The sequence below is a fragment of the Vulpes lagopus genome, chromosome 19 (genome assembly GCF_018345385.1).
Source record: "Vulpes lagopus strain Blue_001 chromosome 19, ASM1834538v1, whole genome shotgun sequence".
Taxonomy (NCBI): Eukaryota; Metazoa; Chordata; class Mammalia; order Carnivora; family Canidae; genus Vulpes; species Vulpes lagopus.
The window spans coordinates 29156679-29180545 of NC_054842.1; the positions used below are offsets into that span (position 1 = coordinate 29156679).

Consider the following 23867-nt stretch of genomic DNA (forward strand, 5'->3'; position numbering starts at 1 on the left):
GGGCGGAATGGGGAGGGCGCGGGGAGCGGCGCGCGCGGGCTCCCGCAGCGGAGGCGGAGAGCAGTTCCAGGAGTGGCGGGCCCGGGGGTGGGGGGGGTGTCGGGGACTCGCCCCGTCCTTCCGGCTGAGAACGCTCCGGCCTCCAAGGGCACTAGCTGGAGCCATGAGCTGTCGCCTTGGTGGCGCACTGCCTTAGAGGGAGCCGAGGCCGTCTTCAAGGCCTCCTCCGGCGACCTGGAAAGAAAAGCAGCCCGAAGCTCTGGAAGGGCACGTCCTCCCACGGAGGGGGACAGCAAGTCGCCTTCGGAGCGGCCCGGCCCGCCCCGCGCCCCGCCCGAGCCTCCGCAGGCGCGGCCCCCCCCGCCCCCGGCCGCCCCCGCCCCGCCCCGCCCCGCCCCGCCCCGCCGCGGCCACTGTGACCCAAGCGTTACTCGCCGGGTTCGCCGCGCGCCCGGGACTCCGGCCACGCCCTCGCCCCGCCCCGCCCCGCCCCGCCCCGGGCCCAACCCGGACCCGGCTCCCGGCTTCCCCCGGAGTCCCGCCGCCGCCGCCGCCGCCCCGCGCCCGCAGGCCCCGCCCCGGTCGGCTGCCGCCCGGCCGCCCGCCCACTGCGCCCTCGGGACCGCGGCGGCGGCGAGGGGCCATGGCCGGGGCCCGCAAGCTGGAGCTGCAGGACGCCCTGGCGCTGGGGCCCGGCTGGCGGCACGCGTGCCACGCGCTGCTCTACGCGCCCGACCCCGGGCTGCTGTTCGGCCGCATCCCGCTGCGCTACGCCGTCCTGGTGAGACCCGGCCCGCCCCGCCCCGCCCCGCGCTCGCCCTCCTCGGCTCCTCGCCCTGCCCTGCCCTGCCCTCCCCTCCCCCTCGCTTTCCCCTCCCCCCGCCCCTCCCCCGCCCCTGCCTCTGCCCCGGAGGCGCCCGGCCGACCCCGCCTCCGCCCCCCGCAGATGCAGATGCGCTTCGATGGGCGCCTCGGCTTCCCCGGCGGCCTGGTCAACTTGCAGGACGGCTCCCTGGAGGCCGGGCTGAAGCGCGAGCTGAGCGAGGAGCTGGGCGAGGCGGCGGCCCACGTGCCCCTGGAGCGCGCCGACTACCGCAGCTCGCACGCCGCGCCCGGGCCGCGGGTGGTGGCTCACTTCTACGCCAAGCGCCTGACGCTCGAGCAGCTGCTGGCGGTGGAGAAGGGCGCCCCGCGCGCCAAGGACCACGGGCTGGAGGTGGGCGCGCCCCGCCCCGCCCCGCGCCCCGCGCCCCGCCCCGCCCCGCCCCGCCCCGCCCCGCCCCGCCCCGCCCCGCCCCGCCCCGCCCCGCCCCGCCCCGCCCCGCGCCCCGCCCCGCGCCCCGCCCCGCGCCCCGCCCCGCGCCCCGCCCCTGGAAGCCCGGGTCGCCGGGGTCTCGGGCCCCCTGTGGTTGAGGAGCCTCAGCCAGCGGAGGCGCCCCACGGAGGCCTCACCCTTCTCCCCTTTTTGCAGGCCTCTGCAGTGGCTTCTCTAGAACACACCCATCCAAATCTCTCGTCCCCGTTGATTCAGCCAAGCCTTGCTCCCGAGGCCCCTGACTTTCTTGGGTCGCTGTGGCCAGTTCCGGAGGCGGGGCGTGGGGGGGGGGGGTACTAACCACTTTGTGGTTAGGCTAGGAGAGTAGAGGAGTGGACTGTACGTGGCGAGGGTTCTCAAACTTTGGCAGGTATCAGGATCATCTGGGAAGCTGATTACTGACCCCACTCCCAGAATTTCTGGTTCAGAAGGGGAAGGAGGGAAGGACCTGGGACTTTGCATCTTTCAGAACTTCCTAAATGATGCTGATATGATCTGTTGTATTTTTTGAGAACTACCGGCGCAAGGCCAAGCGTGCATCTTGGAGGCAAGAGCTGCTAAAGGTTTAGTGCTGTGGGAGGGATTAGCATTTCTGAAACTGGATAGTGTGGTCATTTGTGGAGAGCTGGGCCCACTGGGTAGAAGATCTAAGTCCTCAGGCCTGGTTCTGCTGGACTGATCAGGGATGAGACCCCTGATCTGGAAAGATCTGTCTAGGCTGAGCTACCAATCTCATCATCACCTGTCTCCCTTCCTTTCACAGGTGCTAGGCCTGGTACGGGTGCCCCTGTATACCCTGCGGGATGGTGTGGGAGGCCTGCCTGCCTTCCTGGAAAATTCCTTTATTGGAGCTGCAAAGGAGCAGCTGCTGGAAGCCCTTCAGGATTTAGAACTGGTGGAACCTGGTTCTCTTACAGCCCATAAGATCTCCCTCCCTCACTAGAGGCAGCCCTCTGTGGAGCCGTGGAACCTGAGATGAGGTCCTTGGGACAAAGGAGAGGAGGAGGGAACAGGGAATGTTTTCTCTTCTGGGCTTGATAGATGATAACAGATTAAAAGCAGTAGGTGCAGTATGTCTGAATGGAGCTCCCGCCCCCCCTGCCCCCACCCCCCCAGCCCAGCAGCTCTCCACATCCAGAGCAAAAACCTGCAGCTCATCCCAGGGACCCTGGCAAACCCTCAGAGCCTGCCCCCTCTCTGTCCATTTGCACACACACAGCATGGTAGCCCCCAGACATAGGAATGTCCAGCCTATACCCACGTACAAGCTGACGCCTCCCCATAACCGCCACATGCAATTTAACCAGGAAGTGGCATGTGTGAGGTATAGCTTGTCATCAGAGCCACGTCCTTGTTAGCGAGGAGAGAGAAGCAACACGGTCGCTTTACCCACTGAACATGGTCGCATCCTTGCCTGGGTGTTGACAGAAGCAATATACCCCTGGAAGGTGGGTAGAGAATCTAACCAACCTGCTGTCTTCTGAAACTGAGCAGAAGGGTGAGAAAAATGGCTTGGTCTCCTTGGATTTGAGACTTCAGCGTCCTGGTACATCTCCAAAGCTGTCATCTGGGACCCCTTAGACGGGACATCGGAAGGGAATGGACCCAGCCCTGGCCTACCTCTGTCCTCACAAAAAGAGTCTGACAGCAAAGAGGGCTTGTAGCTGAGCCTCAGAGCCCTTCGGTTTTTTCACCAAATAATCAGTATGAGTTACTGGAGATCTGGGGACAAATGAGCCATAGGTCTTGCTCTCCACAGGATTAAAGGGCTAAATGGCAAATTTCAGGCTTCGTGGGCCACGTGGTCTTTGTAGCATCTGCTCAGCTCTTTCATTTCAGAAGTAGCAACGAACAATACATAATGGGCATAGCTGTGTTCCAGTAAAACTTCATAAAAGGAGGTGGCCAGCCCGAGGGTGGTAGTATGCCAATGCTTGCTCTAGACCGGACGATAAGTAATCAATTTAATTATGATGCCTCTTTACTTGTTTCATTTATGTCAGTGTTAAGAAGGAAATAAAAGATTGATACAGGCCTTGCCTTGATATTTTTTACTTTTTGCTAAGGTGGTCTGGAAGGGAAGGCCCTCTGTGAAGAGCATATAAGCTGAACTATAGGGAGGAAGTACCAGGTAGGAGTGTGGGAAGAATATTCTAGATATGCTAGGTGGTAGCATGTGTTAAGATTCTGAGGAAGAATCTTGGCAGATTATCCCACATCAAGGGTAGGGGAATTAAACTCCATTTCTCAATTGGGGTGGCAGAGAGATAAGCAGAGAATTTGCAGTCATCTTTACCAGAGCATGGTCTAGAAATGGAAAGAGGCCAGTGTAATTAGGCTCTAGTAAGAAAGGGGAGTGGACGGTGGAGAGGTAGGCAGGAGCCAGATGGCACAGAGCCTCACAAGGCATGGCCAGGGGCTCCGGTGTGTGCAGTGTGGCCTGGAAGGGGGTAGGAGAGGGTGTAGATGAGGGAGGCTGCCGTAGTAGCTTACATGGGAGATGTGGTGGTCCGAGCCACGGTAGCGGAAGAGATAGAGAAGCAGATGCATTTGAGAGAGGTATTGGCGTCACTAAGTAGCACTCGGATGGATTGAGTGTGGGGTGAAGTGAGGGAAAAGAGGATTCAAGTATGACTTTTCAGTTGTGTCTTAAGTCATGCAAGTTGTGGATGAGGGAAAACCCGGGTGGGAGCGGAGAAGCTTCTACAGGGGATAGAATCAAGGTCATTCTGGGCATGTTGAGACAAAAATTTGTGAGTCGTCTGTATAAAGAGGGTACAGCAACTTGGTAGGTGAGGTCAGGCAGGGAGAGAAAGAAGAGAAGAGGGCTCAGGATGGGGCCCCGAGGAAGCCCGGGTCTCAGGGTTCAGGATGAGGAGCAGGCCACATTGAAGATGACCGGCAGTCGAGAGGAAGCTGCTTGAAGAAAGCAAACTCTGCTAAGTGCTTATGAGAGTTTTGGTAAAATGAGGGCAGAACTGTCCATTGGATTTAGTAACAGGTTTTTGGTGACTTCAAGGGGAACAGTTTCAGGAAAGGGTGGGAGGGGGGTGGGAGGCAGACCGGAGTTGGGTGAGTGGGTGGGTAATGGGAGACTGGATGAGGGGAGAAGTGGGTCCAAAGGGCTGTGGGGCTACGGCCCGACACCTGGAGAGGGCTGCGGGTCAGGGGCAGCGTTTCTGGTGGGAGATGGAGCGTGGGTGTGCTGGTGGAAACAATCAAAGGAGAGAGAGGCGGTGCTGTAGGGGCACAGACCATGCAAAAAGAGGAGGGATGGAGCCTCTGATGGGAAGAGGGACAGGTCCTGCAGCATCCCAGGGCTCAGGGAGAGGAAGAGGAAGGAGGAGAGGATGATGGAGTTGGACAATCAATTGAAATGAAGTGAGATCGATCAGCTGGATGTGGGTGGACGATGTTCCCAGAAGGTACAAAGTAGCCATTTGTCATGGCATGGAAAAGCAAGTTGGTTAAAGAAATAGCAGAATTGAGCTATTGGGCAGGGTTGAGCTATAGGTCAGTTTAGGGTAGGAATCTGGGCCCTTAGATGTGTGTGTGTGTGGGGGGGGTGAGGGGTAGGCACGCATGCGCACGTTTTCCCATGCCTCCTGGTACTTCAGTCATCAGCGTGCCTTTTTTTTTTTTTTTTTTTAGGTTTTCTTTCTTTCTTTCTCTTTCTTTCTTTGAGAGAGAGAGAGCACAAGTGGGAGAGGGAGAATCAGTCTTTCCACTAAGCGGGTCCCCTGAGATCATGACCTGAGCAGAAGGCAGATACTTAACCGACTGAACCACCCAGGCATCCCAGCGGCCTACTTCTTTAAATTCCTACTCAGTCTCCTTATTTGGGTAAGTCTCTGGTGATGCTGAGAGGGAGCATCCATGGCCTTCATGTATCACCCCCCACACACAGCCTCCCAGTCAGGGGCTCTTTTCTCAGCAAGCTACCTTAAAGGTGTCTGTCCATTGTTCTGTGGCTTGAGGACATGTCACTCACCCTGTCCCTCCAGTCCACAGGCAGGTGGAGGGTCTGGGCCAGTTTCTCTCCCTGGTTTCTCCCTCTCTCACCTATTGCCGTCCCGCTGCTGGACCAGGAGACCTGGGTATGCTTGGCCACATGGGATCTCCTTGGCCTTGTTAAACCAGTCATTGGGTGGAGAAGATGGCAGACTTCTAAGCAGTCCTCACCCCCTCTGGGAACCTGAGCATTTGTCTCCAGGAACCTGAGTGGCCTAGGCCACCTACCCTCAAACATATTTCTGCCTTTCTCAGCAGAATCCGCTACATGTTCACACTTCTCAGTTCTGTGCTTTTACCAGGAGTATGAGATTGCTGGTGCTGAGTTAACACTTCTGGGCCCCATGTCCCAAGCCAAAGTCCTACTCCATTATCAAGTTTCTGGCAAACCTATTAGAAGCAGAAACAGGGGCACCTGGGTGGCTCCGTGATGGAGCGTTGGGCTTTGGCTCAGGTCGTGATCCTGGGGTCCTGGGATCAAGTCCCATGTCGAGCTCCCTGCAGGGAGCCTGCTTCTCCCTCTGCCTGTGTCTCTGTCTCTGTCTCCCTCTCTGTCTCTCATGAATGAATAAATATAATCTTAAAAATATAGAAGCAGAAACATTTGAGGGAAGTGTAGCTGGTCCTTCCCAGTCACTCAGGTCCTGGGAGGCTGCTAAGTGAAACAGACCAAGGCTTAGGTAGAGACGTGGGCAGGGATGTTTTCTGTGAGTTTCATTTTATTGCAGAGAAAACATTTCCCCCCCATACTTTCTACCCCCACACAAAATGAATAGGACAAAACATTAGAGGAATAAATATTTTATCTGTGATGAAATTGTGAACGGCCTCAGAATTTGAACCAAACTAACAGACAGTGGCCTTTGACCTATACCTCAGAGGGGCAGAAGAGTAGAGGAATTTAAAACACAATTCTGAGGAAGGCGGGGGGGGGGGGGGGGGGGGGGGCATAGCATGGTCAGGACAGTGGAAAAAGAGAAACATCCACTGAACTTAAGGCCACAGAAAACTCCCTGCAAGAGAAACCGTGTGGCCTCACCTCCCCTGGTCCCCTGACTGTGTATCTGATTCAGCTGGAATATGGACTTTCACATTTCCTCCTGTGGTAAAGGCAGCCAGATGGAGAGTTGAAATCACCTTGTAGGCAAAGCAACCTTGGTGGGGGGCAGGGTACGTGGAAGGACAGGACCCGCAAAGGAATCTCTTCACCTAACAGACGGGAGGGAGTCCATGTGCCGGCTTTTCCCCAAAGTGTTCAGCTCGCCCTGATGCAGATGGGAACCCATGTCCCAAGCCCATGTCATTCCTGCTCCCCACAGGTTCCGTTTCTCTCTGTAGACACTCCCAGCTGATGCAGTGGCAAGGCTACCCCTCCTTCCACTAAGAGAGATGACCCGTGGGTGGAGTTTCCAGTAATTATAAAGAGCCCTTGGAAAAACTCCATTGAGGACGGCTATCCTGTGCAGGCCACTGAGGACAGACTAATAAATGCACAGCCCCCTCTTGCCTAGAACCAATGCCAAGGTGGCAAACAGGCAAAATCCAGGTAAAGGGGGCAGGATGAGCAGTGAGTGGCCCCATGCTTGTTTAAGGGCCAAAGAATAAAATTGCCCCTAATAAAGTAAGTAGGGAATGATAACCAGGTCTGTTCATAAAAAGCATGCTCTGGAAGATTTATTCCAATCAACAGGAGTGGTGTTTGCTCAGGGAATAAGGAAAACGTGGACTCTGGAAGGAGATGAAAGTTGAGAAGCAGCTGGCAGCACCAAGGGCACTTAAGGAGATAGCTCTCTATTAGCTTAGAATTACACTAGGACAGCGAAGAGCGTCACCCACACTGGGAAAAACCTGCCACTGATGTCAAGAGCAGGCTTAAGAAAACCACCTAGAATACAGAAAGTATCAAACAAGGAGTGACCGGAGAGAACGCAGACCATGGAGAGGCCACACAATGGAAATCCAGAGTAGTGTTAATTGATAGAATGAAAATATTACCAGGCAGCCCATAGAACGTGCAACACCAAGAGCAAACCTAAGGTAAACTCTGGACTTTGGGTGGAATGATAAGTCATGTATGTTCATCAGTTAACAAGTTTACCCCTGGCCGGGGGTGGGGTGGGGGTGTTGACCATGGGGGAGGCTGTGTGTGTGTTGGGTGGGGACATGGGGGGAATTTCTGTACCTCCCTGTTAGTTGTGTTGTGGACCTGATGCTGCTCTAAAGAATTAAGCCTTAAGAATTCACAGGCAGGACACATGTAAAGTGAACAATTTTTTAGGACATAAGAAGAAACCTTCTCTAAACTGAAAGAGATCCAAACCTGCGGGTTGGCAGGACTCCCTGTGTTCAGAAGGGAAAGAAAAGATAAAAACTAAAAAACAACAGCAGGATGCCGTTCTTCATTTCAAGGACATTTGTAAGGCAGGAAAATTAGGTCACTTACAGTAGCAAAAACCTTCCTGTCGACCCAAACTGATGTTCAGATGCAAAAGTGTGTATCTCACCCACGCAGTCTATCTGGAAAATAACAAAAATGTTCTTAGCAGTCTGCAAGATGAATCAAAGTAGAGAACTGACGAACGGGGAAACTGTGTAAGAAGCTTGAGAGCTCCTCTTCTCTACAAACTTAGGACCAAGTTATTGTGCTAACGATGGGTTTAAGTAATACAAATGCCACCGATTGAAAGAAAATGTGTATCATGTGAAAATAAAATAATAAATAATATGATGAATATGCTTGTCCCTGAATGGTAGATTATTCTAGTAAAAGGAGGGAGGAGATGGGAAAAAGCATAAAAATATGTTAATTTTACTGGGGAAATGAATGGGCACTGTTTGGTTTCTGAAGTTGATAATGACCTTAGATTGGGTAAAAACATGAAATTTTACTATTTCAAGGGACATGCCAGGGCAATATGATTCTGGTTGAATGTGGACAGATGGGCAAAGAATACCAGGCAATTGCAGTCAAAAAGAAAAGAATTGTCACAACATTAATATCAGAATTCAATGTCAAAGCAGTAGATGGGACTCAGAACTCTTTAACTGATGAATAGATTGTCCACAATGATCACGTAATTGTCGTGAATTTCAGATAAGATGCAGCAAGATCTAATGGGAGATGCGAGAAGGAGTCACCCGAATGTTTTTGGGAGACCACAAACACTTCCTCAGTCCTTGCGGGGAGCTTCCGCTGGGAAGGCACTAGTCCAAGCTCTTTTTGTACATTAACATGTCTACACCTTAGAGCAGCGGGCCATGGGACATGGAGATACTATTAGCTCCCTACTCCAAAGAAAGAAACCTACGCACGAAGACCAAGTAAATAATGTACTCTGCCTAACAGATAAAGACTGAACTCTAGGGGTGTCGGTTGGGCATCTGAGTCTTGACTTCTTCTGCTTAGGTCATGATCTCAGGGTCATGGGATTGAGCCCTGGGAAGGGCTCCTCACTCAATGGGGAGTCTGCTGGCCCCTTTCCCTCTGCTCCTCCCCTCTCCTGCACTCTCTCTGTCTCAAAGAAATTAGTAATATCTTTTTTAAAAATCTAATTTTAAAATTATAAAGAAACAAAGAAAGGACTCGGGGGTCGGTATGGAACCTGTCCCGGAAGAATGGTGGGGGAGTTTGTCGATTGTGGAAGGACCTAAGCTTTCAGTCCCCCAAAAGAAAATGCAAGCAGAGCAGACTGAGCAGGGGACAGTGTGTCCCCAGGGCCCCTCCCACAGCCAGGCCACTGGAGAGTGCAGTGTGCCCCTAGGGCTGGGGGGTGGGGAGCAGAACTGAGGGAGGAGCAGCTCTCCAAGGGGGGTGGCAGACAGCTGGGTAGCCCAGATAACTGATTTTTAAAACAGGCCAGACACTCAAATTTCCTCTTTGTTTCTTTCTTTCTTTCTTTCTTTCTTTCTTTCTTTCTTTCTTTCTTTCTTTCTTTCTTTCTTTCTTTCTTTCTTTAGCTTTATTTATGATAGACATGGAGAGAGAGAGAGAGGCAGAGACACAGGAGGAGGGAGAAGCAGGCCCACGCCTGGGAGCCTGGCCCGGGAGCCTGACGTGGGACTCGATCCGGGACTCCAGGATCGCGCCCTGGACCAAAGGCAGACGCTGAACCGCTGAGCCACCCAGGGATCCCCCTCCTCTTTGTTTCAACAGAGGCAGCACTAGTGCTCTACGGAGAGGTTTCCCCGCATTTTATTTGATTTTTTTGTTTTGTTTTTTATTTATTTAAATTCAATTAATTAACATATGGTGTATTATTAGTTTCAGAGGTAGAGTTCAGTGATTCATCCGTTGCATATAACACCGAGTGCTCATCACATCACATGCCCTCCTTAATACCCACCACCCAGTTACCCCCATCCTCCTACCCCCCCTCCCCTCCAGCAACCCTGGGCTTATTTCCTAGAGTCTCTCAGGGTTTGTCTCCCTCTCTGATTTCATCTTACTTTATCTACCCCTCCCTTCCCCTGTGATCCTGTTTTGTTTCTGAAATTCCTCATATGAGATCACATAATTGTTTTTGTCTGATTGACTAATCTCACTCAGCATTTTAATCACCTCCTCTTTAGTTTCTTATCCTCCAACCTGCCAGAGCTAAGAAAACCATTTGATCTCAGGCTTCCTGAGGATCAGTTCCCACTCCCTTTCACGTAGGAGCCACTGCCCTTCCGCCCTCAGTTCTCTCCCACCACTGCCATGTTTTGCCTCTGTAACTCTGACTCTTTCAATGTCACTTCCTGAGGGAAACATTCTCTGGCCCTGACCTTCCAGGCTAGATTAATTTCCTTCATACTATATTGAAAATGATAGTATAAAATAGAATAAAAGAACATGCAACCTCCCAAAAGTAGGAAAAAATATTTTAATTTTTTTTTTATTTTTAAAGTTTTTTTTTTAAGATTTTATTTATTTATTCATGACAGACACAGAAAGAGAGAGACAGAAGCAGAGACACAGGCAGAGACACAGGCAGAGGAAGAAGCAGGCTCCATGCAGGGAGCCCGACGTGGGACTCCATCCCAGGTCTCCAGGATCAGGCCCTGGGCTGAAGGCAGTGCTAAACCACTGAGCCACCCGGGCTGCCCCAGGAAAAATATTTTAAAAAGGCATACCAGGAATTGTAATTTCCTGCAATTTTTCCTGGATGTTGTCATGTTTGTGGGTTTTTACAGCTTTTTAAGACTGTGATTTGCTGTGATTTGATATCCTAAATTGGTTTGGTTTCTTTTTTTTCTAATTTTGGTATTTGTTTCAAGGGAATTCCCAAAATTGTGTAAGATTCAGGTCCCACAAAACCTAGTTCTGCCAGGGTGTGAAGGCCTGGCACCCCCTTGGTCAGATGGGACAAGAGGAAGCTTTGACCATCTCAACCCCCAGAAGCCCCTCATGCCAGGACTGAGACCCGAAGGATGAATTCACACTCATCTGTTTGACTTTTTTTTTCAGCTTCTGGGATGCCTGGGTGGTTCTTGATTTTGGCTCAGGTCTTGATCTCAGGGTGGTGAGATTGAGCAGGCATGGAGCCTGCTTAAGATAATCTTTCTCCCTCTCCCTTTGCCCTCCTCTCTCTCTCTTAAAAAAATAAAAAAGCCTTTTTTTTTGGCTTCTAGTGCTAACCTAAATTATTCCTTATTTGTGCAATAGATGGTAAGCTATCTAAATTTTCTCTTCTAGAACTTAGGAGTGATGAAGTGAAGAGATGTGAGAGAGTAATTGAGTCTCTATGAGTATAAGGTGTCCAGGAAACAGTGGTCTCTGAGCTTCAAACCTTTCCCTGGTGTTGGTCTTCTTAGCAGTCATGTGGAAGATTTAATGACTCTGGGCCACTTGTCCTCCATGGGAATGGCACCCCCTCCCCAAAGGGTATTTTCCAGTTACTATTATCATATAACAAATGATCCCAAAACTCAGTGCTTAGAATATACAACAAGCACCTTAGCTTTCATGGTTGGAGTCAGATAGAGCCTGGAGCTTGAGCAACCAGGGACTGGCCAGGCATCTCTCTCTCTCCACATAGTCTCATAGTCTCATAGTCTCAGGGGACCCCCTCATTGCAAGGCTGCCTTAGAGGAGTCGGACTGCTTACATGGCAGGTCAGGGTCCAGCATGAGTGTTCCAGCAAGCAAGGTGGAAGATGCGTGGCCTTGTCTGACTTAGCCTCAGAAGACACAACTTTACTTCTGTCTCCCATTGATTTCAAAGAAGACGTAAACTCATACAACTTCAAGGAGTGAGGCAGTAGGCTCCATCTCTTGATAAGGGCATGACAAAGCAGCCCTAGAAGATCATGTGGGACAGATATTTTTGCGTCCATCTTTGGAAAATGCAATTTACCACTGGGTGTCTGGAAATGTTTATTATAAAAACAGAATATTGGATCTGAGAACGCTTGTTGCAGGCCTACCATACCTCAGTACTGAGCCCCAGGTACTCTTTGGGTGGATCCAAGCATGAATTTGGATGGATTAAAATCAGAGAGTCCTTGACAGCACATCTTGCTATGGTGCCGGCTTTGAAGCTCTCATCCTTCTGTGAAAATGGGCCTGACAGGGAAGAGGCTGCCAAGAAGAGTCAAATCACAAATTCGAAATCTCTGGAGATGGACCTACAGGGTGGTGCCATGTAAAAAGGCCACGGGAAAATTCTGGATCTCGGATTTTTTTTTTTCTCTGATAAGTTTTAAAGCAGTGATAAGATGCTTAAAAACATCAGGCCAAACTTAACCATTGTTCCCAGAATGCTAAGATGTATATTTTAAAATCTCTGAAATCAGGATAGTCTTACAATTGATGCCAGGTAGTGGTCTTGACCTAGTTGTCATTTGCTGCACATGGCCTGAAAATTTTGGGAAAGAATGTCTACAGTTGGAAGGAAATACCATAGACTACTGTGGACAACTCTTAAGAAATGTTGCAATATCACAACTCTCGGCACAGAGGTCAATGTTCTGTGGAAAAACACAGACACCTATGATCCCAAGTTGAAAAGTGATGTAAAAGAGCTGGACACAGTGCAGAGGTTTTAGAATTACCTGAATCAATTTGTTTTGCTTATATTTCCTTTCTGTGTATGCACGAGAGTAATCTATGATGAAAACTCATGTCTAAAAATGTCCAAAATTTCTTTTACACTATTTAGAAAATTAAAAAAAAAACTTCTATGTGATAGGAAAGCATTGTGTTATGGCCTAATGACAGTGATTTTCTTTCTTAGAGGCACAGAAAATCCTAAGGTGCGCTGCAATCAGTGAGGTCTCAGAGTAGCTGAAAGGCAGGAGGGGAGAAACCACATTTTCCACTTCGGAAGCATCTGAAGTCATACATGACTTCTAAGAAGCCCCCCAATGTATGCAGGAAGGTCTAAAACAAGGAGTCAGAAATGCCAACAATGTGGCTGCTCTGGGTCATCGGCTACCTGAGGCACCAGGCAGTGGCCAGGACAGGGCAGCAGTGAGTATGGAAATGAAAGGTGGGGTGATAGAGACCAAACAGTGTGGCTCGAAGCGACTTTGAGGCCAGTGAGGGATAACATTGGATGATGAAGCAGGGTTCTGAGGTACCAGGCTGGGAAAATGAGCACCTTCTGCTTGCCTGTGCCATCAGAGACCAGGCCAGCCCCAGTGTCCCCTAAATGGGACCTACAGGACCTGGCCAAGCAGGGCAGGAGATCACAGGTAGATATGGAACTGTCTCAAGAGCTGCCTGGCGGAGGCAGGTAGAGGCAAAAACCTTTACAGATCAGTTGCTTATGGAAGGGGTTAAAATTGCATTTGGGTTTGAAGTTGGGACAGATGTTTTAAGTAGAAGTTAGGCTCTTGAACCACTCATGGTGACTCAAACACCTTATACTTTAAGATCTGTTCAGGGACGCCTGGGTGGCTCAGTGGTTGAGGGTCTGCCTTTGGCTCAGGGCATGATCCTGGGGTCCTGGGATCGAGCCCTGCATCAGGCTCCCTACAGGGTCTCCAGGGGGCCTGCTTCTCCCTCTACCTATGTCTCTGCTTCTTTCTCTGTGTCTCTCATGAATAATTAATTAATTAATTAATTAATAATAAAAATGATTTTTAAAAAAGATCTGTTCAAACATTGGTTTCATTACCCCCCCATTTCCCAAAGTAGGATTGGTCCTCAGTTGAGACAGCTCCAACTTTTAGGGGCACAAGAGCCAAAGGTTTGAAACTGGACACACAGTCTCCATAGGCATCAGACACCTGCTCTCAGGCGGTGCTGAGAAAATGCCAATCCTCTTTTTAGTAACATGGTCATTACATTAAATGCTGTCTATTCCTGGAAGGTCCCACTTGCCCCAAGCCTCTCTAATGCCTGCTCATCCTTTAAAGCTCATCACCCCTGTAGGGCAGCTTTCACCTTTCCCTTCTGGGTTGCTATGGCAACCTGAGCTTGCCTCTACAAAGCACCATCCCACTGGCCAGGATTCTTCCTTTAAATTGTTTTTGGCCTTACTAGAACACGACTTTATTTCCCCAGCATCTGGCATGTTGCTAATAAAGTAGACTCGGGAAGCCGTCAGTAAAATGCTTATTGAATGCAACCTTCGTAAAAAGCCTTTTCTCTTAGGGAACTTTCTCTTAGGGAACTTAAACAAGCCTGTAGAAGCTCATTTTGAAAATTAATTCATATTAATTCTTCTTCAACACATTTTTTCACACGTAGCAAATAGCACTGGTCCTGGAATTCAAGTCATTTTACAGGGCAGTGGTCGTTGACTTTGGGCTACTTTCTTACCGTCTCTGGGTCTTGGGTTTTCCCTTGTCCTGTGAACATCTCAAGGGTGCCCTGTATTTTCCATTATTTAGCACAGTGCCTGGAACATAGTACACGCTCAATAAATATTTGAATAACATTAATCTGTGAAGTGAGTGAAAGGACTGGATAAATTATCTCTTTGGCTTCCTAATAATGTAAGGAAACACTTTCCCTCACTCTTTCCAATCAAAACATATATTAATTTTTAATCCATATGATACAGTTTAACAAAGAAAGCTTACAGAGCTGCTTAGAAGGAGCCCAGCAACTTGTTACTATGGCAACACTACACTTCCTAGTCATCAGATGATGGACACAGTATAGATGAGTCTACTTAATATATGTATATTGAAGTTTATCAGCCTTACTATTATGTGATAAGGTTTTAGTGGTCCTTAGAAACACTCCTCAGATCCTCTCCCACTTGTTGGCTGATAACTAAAACTCCATGATTCATCTCTTTAGTGTGAAGGGCTTTATGTCCTTTACTGAAAACCATAATTTTTTAAAATAGTGCTCCATATCAGAGTAAATATCTTTATGTATTGGCTGCATGGGACTTTAAAAAATAACACTGGTGAATTGAGAAAGTCATATTGCTTCAGGTTCACAATATTTTAAGGGAATTAAATTCATAAATCATTGCTTCAGGTTGGCTAGCACCTGCTGCAGGATGCCTGGCTGGCTCAATCTGTAGAGCATGCAACAGTTGGTCTTGGGGTCATGAGCCTTACATCAGGTGTAGAGATTATTTTAAAAAGTAATAATAAAAATTTAAAATATACTGGTAGTGGTGTGCAGGTTAGGCTGACAAGTTCATGTACATTATAGCTAATTATAATTACACTAAGATGTAAGTTATTTATAGCAAGTGTTATTTCCATACATTTTAACGGATAAACCAAGTCCATTGGGTGAACTGTGGATTTTTCAGGCATCATTAAATAAGACTGAAAACCTCCCAACTCAGCCTATGGTCTGCCATCTTGTCATTTCCAGCTAGGACATTCTGGACTTTCTAAGAACAGGCCTTTAAAAGCTACTAGTATGATCCAACTGTACTCGCCTTTATATTTATTTTAATTGAGATTTGGGCACCTGGGTGGTTCTGATGGAATTTCTCATCAGGAGAGCAAAATATACTTCATAGCTTTATTTCAGGGACATTTGTAATTAAATGCCACTTAACTAACTGTGTGAAACCAAACAAGATGGACAGGTAGAAAAGTTTAGATAAATTCACTGATAAATTTCATCCTTAAACAAAACCCGTCTATTCTTTGTTGATGGCAAGCAAGAAAGAGAAGCCTTTTGGAATTGGCCTTGTGGAGGCCATGGGCGTGCTCCAAATTTCTGCTGACCCATTCATGGGCTAACAGATGTCAAATAAGCTTTGCCTGTCTGTTTGCCTCACAGATGTTGGACTCACCAGACAAGTACCATGTCCAACAGTGGCTCTACATGACTTCCCGAACCTTTACTACCCCATCACCATTCACAGGAGGAGTCAGAATGTGCAGTGCTCACTAAAAACAAGTCACAAATTCAGGGTTCAGATTCTACTTCAGGTGGAGAAAAGTCATTTTAAGAACATTTGCCTTGATGACACATGCTACTAAGGAGGATGGTGAGCAGAGCCTTCTGTCATGAAATGCCCAAAGCCAATATAATTTTGGAAATGTAAGCACACCTCCACATTCTGGTGGGCCTCTGTTATGTATGAAATTGTGAGTAATAGATTGTTCAATTTAAGACCTTTTAGCTTATATACCTGGAAATTTGAGAAGTATGTTGAATTCAGGAATATTTGATCCAAAGTCTCAATGACTTAGTTTTATTCTCTCACTCTGCTCTGTTATAGAGTGAAGCTCCATCTTGGGCTCTTTCCCCTTATTTGTATCCAAGGGAGGAGTCTTTAGCTTTGCCATGATTGGGACCATCCTGGCCAATCCCCGAGGCCGAAGGAAGGCTGTAAACTAATTGGCTTAAGATCTGGGAAAGACCTGAGTCAGTGACTCTGCCAAGGGCAATAAGATTAAGGGAGGGTCAATTCTATTCAGATTTCATGGCTGCAATTTAATAAGAGAGGGAAGAAAACCACAAGGTCCAGACTGGCAATAATGGTACCACAAAGGGAGAACATTACCTCTGAATTAAGTACATGATTATTTTTGTCAATCATGGTGTAAAAGGGGCACAAAGAAAAGTATCATTCTGCCTGATTTCAAACAATTCTGTGTAATTCAAGGATTTGTGTGAAACCACTGTCCCTCCCTGGCAGCTTTCCCACTCCCATCCCATGTCCAGTAAGAGGCTGAAGTCAGAAGTGGATTTTGTAGCATATATAGCATGGTAACGAGCTATCGTAGCTAATCCTACGTCCCTCGCTTCTGTTGTTCAGAAGGCTTGGGCAGAGAGGGGTCCAATGGCCTCTCCAGTAGCTGGCTCAACCCTTCTAATCTAAGCCAGACCTGAATATTTAAGCCTCAGCAGCAGTTTCTCAAATGGCCAATTAAAAAAAAAAAAATCACTCACAAATTAGGCTGTTCTCCAAAGGGTGTTTCGAAACGTTTATTTGCTTAAGTGACTATAAAATTAGTAATATGGTTAGGACTCAAATTAATGGGCTGTTGTAGCCTTGTGAGTTTATTTCATAGACTCTACTTGGCCAGAACATTTTGCATCAATTTTTGTCATCCTAAAAGCCAATAGGCTATCAAGCCTTTTACAACTGATAAAGCACCACACTGCTTCCTCACAAGGACCTGGAGGTATGCTTTAAACACTATCACCCTGGACCCCCTTGACACTTTATGAGTGTGTGTCTGTGTGCGTGTATACGTATCTTATATCCTCATTTATAAACAGAATTGAGTGTCTACTATGTACCAGCTACATAATCTAAATCATTTTATTTAATCTGCGGCTATCTTATTAAATATGAATTCCATTGTACAGATAAGGAAATAAGCTTGGAGAGATAAATGATTTTCCAACAGTCATAGAGCTATAAATAGCAAGGCCTGTACCGAACTCAGGTCTGCATGTGGTCACAGCTTATGATCTGACCCCACCACGCTTCACTACCTCACCGCCTCGATGGGATGTGAATGAAGTTATATTTTTCATTTTGCTTTCAGCTTTGCCTCCCTCCCTGTCTGCTCTTCCCTGCCAAACCCTATACTAATTGACTCAGAAAATATTTTTTGAGGATCTCCTATATGCCAGACACATTTTAAGTGCTAGAAACATGGCAGTGAGCAAAATAGACAAAAATCCCTACCCTCAGGAGTTTACATTTTAGTAAGACTCGTCCAGCTGGCTGTGTCTTAAACTTGCCAAAGAAACACTGCAGGCAAACTCCACAGAAAGCCTCAAAGGCAAAGCTGTAAGTCTGAGCAACCAAACTTAAGCTATCTAAGCCCAAATGAGGTTTTCCATTTTGGTTATACAAGAAACATTCAAGTGAGTAGCTTCCTTTTGTTCTTAAGGATTATGATATTGTTTTCTTGGTTGTAGTTAACATTTATTGGGCTAAACTAGGCCCCGGACCTCAAGTTACATAGGTTATCTCATTTAATCCTTGAAACAACCCAATGAGACAAGTATCACTCTGTCTCCATTTAACAGAGGAGAGTACTGAGGTACAATGAGGTTAGGGAACATCCACGTTGTTGCACTACTAAACTCAGGTCTACCTGACATTGGAGGCCAAGTGCTTACCCGTGCCTCTGCCCCATTTACAGGACTGGCCTGGGTCTTCTTTCAGTTTAGTGGTTATGATATACTCTTGGATCTTCTATGTACCATTGATTTACTTATCAGATCATCCAACAAACATACCATATTTTTTGTACAGTGTTCAAGGCACTGGAGCTAGGAGATATCAGACAGACACATTTATGGCCTTCACAGCTTCACAGGATGGTAAGTAAGGGGCTTCAGAGAAACAACTGGGCACATATAAGATGGATAAATGCTAGGATGTGGAAATCTCTGTGTACTCCAGGTGCACGTGGGAGAGGCTCCTAACCTGGTCATCGGGGTGGGGAAGATAGTGGAAGCTTCATGGAAGGGACATCTAAGCAGGAGCCTAAAGCAACTATCCAGGTAAATGTATGTGTAGGAGTGGAGGATGGGAGAATGTTCCAAGAAGCAAAAGGATGCAAATGTTCGGAGTAGACCCAAAAAACTGGAAGAAATTCAGGGTGTCTGGGGCCCCTATATGAGACGTTGGACGAAGTAAGGGTTGCACGGAGACTGAGCAAGGCACCACCTCATGGAGCCTTTCAAGCCAACATTAGACTGGATTTTACCCACAGAGAATTGGGAAACCACTGAAGTATTAAATAGGGAGACATCATATTTACTTTTTATTTTGCCAATACGTTTTCATTGTTTTCTTTTTAATAGTTTGATTGAAACATAATTGACATGCAGTCAGCTATATGTATTTAAAGTATACATTCTGATGAGTTTCCATCTACGTGCTGCTGACACTGTAAACATTATCAAGAGAGTGTGTTTTCTCCTGCTCCTTCTCAGTTCTCCTTTTTCTTTCATTTCCTACCCACAGGCAACCACTGATCTGCACTCTGTCAGTCGGATTTAGTTTTAACTTTCTAGAGCTTCAGATAAATGGAATCATAATTTATACATATGAATTATTTTAGCGAGCTCATGGGAACTGCCTTGCAAAGAGTGGATGAGACAAGGGAAAGACCAGAGGCATCAGTCAGTGAATTATTGGTGGCCTTGGCATGTTCCTTATCCACTTCAGCCCTACAGAGGAGGCAGCGTGCCTCTGAGTAGCCCTTGATGGGGAAGGCCGTGCAAGGAAACGTGGTCAAGAACCAGAATTTTTTTTAAAGATTATTTATTTATTTATTCATGAGAGACACAGGGAGAGGCAGGGACATAGGCAAAGGGAGAAGCAGGCCCCCCATGGGGAGCACGATGCAGGACTCAATCCCAGCGCCCTGGGATCATGACCTGAGCCGAAGGCAGATGCTCAACCCCTGAGCCACCCAGGTGCCCCAAGGACCAGAACTTTTTAAGGGAGAAGAAAATTATTACATTTTATCCCTCTATTTTCTCCTCATATTAAGCCCTAGTTAAATTAAATCTTCTTTTAGGTAATGACTCAGAAATTCTGCAAAGGGCTTACTAATAGCTCTTGATGATTCATAGGAATATTTTACTCTGAAAGTGGTTGTCGTTGAGGCGTGTCGATGTGAAACTTTTGCTCCTGGGAAGTATGGTGAAGGCCTAAGAACTTACGACTTTGTAAAGTGGTTATGATAATAGTAATTAATAATTGTATTTCTCTGTGCTCTGCCAAAGCAGTTGAGCATTGCAAAAACACTTTAGAATAAAGCAATAAATAGATAAGTAGCTAGAGACTTTAATTAAGCCACTTAAAGTATCTTTTCTTTTTTTTTTTTTTTTGTTTTGTATTGTTTTGTTTTAACCCCCAGTGTCTACAAATTTCAAGAATTAGTTTGAACTAATTGCTTGGGTAATACCAAAGATCATCATTTTCAGAAATATATTAGATAGAAACAAAACTCCAAGACTCTAAAATACATTTGATCACAATGCTTCAGTTTGAGGCCAAAACCCAATCATTTAGATAGACCCGAGAAAGTCCTCAGTTTTAGGCCTGGCCAGCTCCCAACTAGCTGTGTGACCTGGGGCAAGTTCCTTCCTCTCTGGACGTGTTTCCTCACCTGTTACACAAGGTCATTGGAATATATACCCCTAAGACTCTTTCCTCCTCTAGGATTCACTAGCATCTACAAATGTACAGGAGCGCCCTTACCCTAAATACAGTAAATAGTTTTATGAATTGCCCACATTAATATGATTTTACTGATATCTTCTCCAATATTTTATTACAAAAATTGTTGAATGTACAGAAAAGAATGAAAGAATGGCACAGGGACCAGCTACCTAGATTCTGTATACTCACCACCTGGTATACACCTGGATTCTACCATTAACATACTCCTTTGCCTGCTGTCACACTTTTACTCATCTACCTGTACCTACCTGTTCCTCTGTCCTTCATTCCATCACATTTTTTAATTTTTAAAAATTTTTTAAAAGGTTTTATTTATTCATGAGAGAGAGAGAGAGGCAGAGACACAGGCAGAGGGAGAAGCAGGTTCCATGCAGGGAGCCCAATGTGGGACTCGATCCCGGGTATCCAGGATCATGCCTTGGGCTGAAGGCAGCACTAAACCGCTGAGCCACCTGGGCTGCCCCCCATCACATTTTTTAAAATGTAACTTGAAGTGGCATATGCCAGTGTACTTCACCCCTAAGCATTTCAGCATGCATAGTATTAACCAGAGTTTCAAACATTTATTTATTTTTAAGCTTATGTACTGTGCAATGCACTAATATTAAGTGGCAAATGCCTACACCTGTGCAACCCAAACCTCTATCAGGATAAAGAACAGGACCATCATCCCAGAGAGTTTCCTCATGTACCCTCCAGCCAATCCCCGCCCCCACCCCACCCACCCCCACTCCCACAGATTCATTTGGGATGTTCTAAAATTTCATATAAATGGAATAACACAAGTTGGCTCTCTTTGGTGTCTGGCTTTCACTCAGCATGTTTTTGACATTCATCCGTGTGGCTGCATGGGATCCACGTTCTTTCCTTTTTACTCACAAGTAAAGTCTACTGTCTGAATACCCCACAGTTTGTTTAGCCATTCTTCTGTTGATGACACCAGGCCATTCCACTGTTCCGTCCACTCATAAGATCTACACTTCCAATCTGTTCCATGCTTCAACAGACCCATTCTGGGAAAATTGTGTGTAGAATGCTTTGGTATATGAAACCCAATTTGCAACCTGGCTTTGGCCAGAGTTTCTTGAGGAGAGCTTCATACACAGGTGAGCCATTAAGTGGAATACAGATGGTGGCCTTGCCGATGCCCTCAGTCTTCAGGGTGGCTGGGCTAGGACTGAGGTTGCTGAAAGCTGGAGCCACTGGACGGCCACCCCAGGATCTGAAGTAACCTCACCCACTGTGCAAGTACCATTTTCCTGAGTGCAGTGGTGTGAAAACCTCTGGGAACCCCCAAATTAGGCTTACAAAATAAGAGATACCTTATTTATCCTTCACCAAGAAAGAACTTGAGATGCCATTAAATCCCACTGTGGTCTCAGCAAAATGTAGACACATGCACATATACCGTACGTTCAAATAAAAACTTCTGAATGAGATGAAAATCACCCTAAAACTATATTATAGTAATTCAGAAGGAAAGCCTGAAAGAGACCTAACAACTTTCATGGGGCAAATGGCAGAGGCAACAAGAGCTTTCTTCCCCTTATGCCTAAATTGTTGTAAAAAAGAAACAGCCAACAAGTTCCAAAGGACTTTTGCAGAAGCAGAGGCCCCTGTTTTGGCCTCCTTTCCCATCTCATGGCAACTTTTGCCTCGCCTGTTTGCAAACTGCCTGGGCCATTTCAGGCTTTGGGATCTAGAGACTGAAGGTCTCCTCTCAATTCTTCCAATAACCAACAGTGTCACTTTGGCAAGATATTTTAAAGAAAGGAATACAAATTCCTATAAAAATGTTTACCCTGCCCATCTCCAAAAATGGACTTTGAGGCAACTTTGGATAAAATCCCTTTTTCTTTCATCATGAGATCTTGTTGACGTTCTTTGTTTTCAAATCAGTCAGAGAGATTACCAGAGAATGTGGCATTTCATAGCTGCCAACATCCAGACGCTGATCCAACACTTTCATTTTATGGATATGAAAACCACCACGGTCCAGACAGCTACAGTTACCTCTGAAAGTTGCAGAGCTACTTTGAGCTAATGAGTCCAGAACCCAGGTCCACTTGGGAATTATACATTAGTTCCCCTCTCTCCCCAGCCTTGCCCTGGTTTAAGTAGCATTTGTCATGCATTTTCTTTGTTTTTGGCTGCCCAGCACATGACGTCCTTCTTATTTGGGGGGAGCCTCCCATCTTATGGCCACCTCCCCGACAGAAGCCAAGTCTTCCTGGAGCAGAAGACTTGCTTTCCCGGACTGCCTGGCAGCTAGGGCCTGCGCATGTGATCTAGGCTCTCCGCCAGCCCCGTATATCCAGGCAGGATTTTCACTCAGGAATAGAAGGGAAGCAATTGCTCCCAGACAACATATGTTGGCATCAGTGTCTTCTCTATCAGAACTAGTAGTGAGACATCATGTGGGATCTGCTGTCTTAGCCTTGAACCTGAGTGAACCTGGTCCTCCAGCTATCATCTCAACATTTTTGTGAACCTACCAGTACCTCGTAAGTTCCTTAGCCAGGGTCCTCTATCATTTGAGTGCAGACCCTTGACAAGTTCAGTTAATAATATCAAACATAGTGTGCAAGGAGTTGTCCTAAGCACTTTACATGGATAAACGTACTTAAACCTCACAATAACCCCATGAGCTAGGTATCATGACCGATCCCATTTGACTGGCGAGGTAACCGAAACACGATGATGAAAGTGATTTGAAGTTAAGTGATGTGCCCCAAATTATTAGCAATGAATAGCGAGACTAGGATTTGAACCGTGTTGTCTGGATCTAAATCTGAGCTCTTAATACACATACTGCTCTTAATACTGAGCTCTTAATACTACGCATACTGCTTCTCCACAGTTTTTGTTTACTGATTACATGAATAACTGTTCCTCAGAGAAACATTCCAACATTACAGAAGAGTAGATGAGAGAAAATACAAATAAACTGCTACTCTACCGCTTATAGAATATCATGGTCTATAGCTGCACTGATTGTTTACATTTAATTAAAATTAAATAAAAGGAAATATTTAGTTTCTCAGTCACACTAACCACAATTCAGAGACTCAATAGCCACCTGTGTCTACTGGCTACTGTTTTGGATAGTACAGATAAAAAACATTTCCATCATTGTAGAGAGTTCTAAAGGCCAGCACTGAGGAGTTTGGGGACCTTTTTTCATAGTTCCCTGGGACAATAAACAAGTACAGGCAGTGTTTTTTTTTGTTTTTGTTTTTTTTTTTTCAGGCAATGTTATATAGTGGAATATTTTGCATGCTGTTTTTTTTTTTATGGTGGGATTCTTCTGTATTCTCTTACCCATAGCATACTTTTTCTTGCTCTGACGCTTCACCTCTTTTTTCGCCCCCGGTTAAGCGAGATGTGTATGCATCCGTCTATGCCTTTCTCTTGGCTCTTACCATTGTAAAGTTACATATTCACAATGAGAGGTCCTTGTCGGTGGTGAACAATTCTGGCCCTCTTGCATTTTTCAGTTAATAAAACATCATGGAGGTCTTTCTGAGTCAACCAGTCAACAGATCGAGCTTGTAAGTGGCCATGTGGGATCCCATGGTTCAGATATATGACAATATTTTGTTGCATGTTCAGCTCTTTCCATTTTTTTTCTACCATCAACAAGGCTCCATAAATGTTGCCACACAATAGCTCCTTATGAATTGGGGCTTTTACTTCCATAGAATTGATTCCTGGGAGTAGGATTATGGAATTGAAAGATATATTTGTGTTTAATTTTCATCACCATTGCCAGGGATCCCCATTTCCTCCAGCAACACGTGAGTATATTCTGGCTTCTCCTTTCCCTTCTGTCTCCCTCCTACCCTGCTAGACACCTCAAATCCTGGCCAGCACCAGATGCTTTCACATCTCTGGATTCCTCTAAAATTATGGTTGAAAAGTGATCCCCCTCTACAGCAGCATAGCAAGAGTAGATGGTGAGGGCAGCTGCCC

The 23867-nt window shown here is 46.7% G+C and overlaps 1 protein-coding gene across 1 annotated transcript; it reads left to right on the forward strand.

Moving 5' to 3' along the window:
• The first annotated feature begins 517 nt into the window (after positions 1-517).
• On the forward strand, positions 518-3350 carry NUDT16 (nudix hydrolase 16). The gene is made up of 3 exons (XM_041734619.1): positions 518-781; positions 947-1216; positions 2079-3350. Exons 1-3 carry the CDS (start codon positions 644-646, stop codon positions 2256-2258), a joined length of 588 nt encoding a protein of 195 aa, XP_041590553.1. The 5' UTR covers positions 518-643; the 3' UTR covers positions 2259-3350.
• Positions 3351-23867: the final 20517 nt, after the last annotated feature.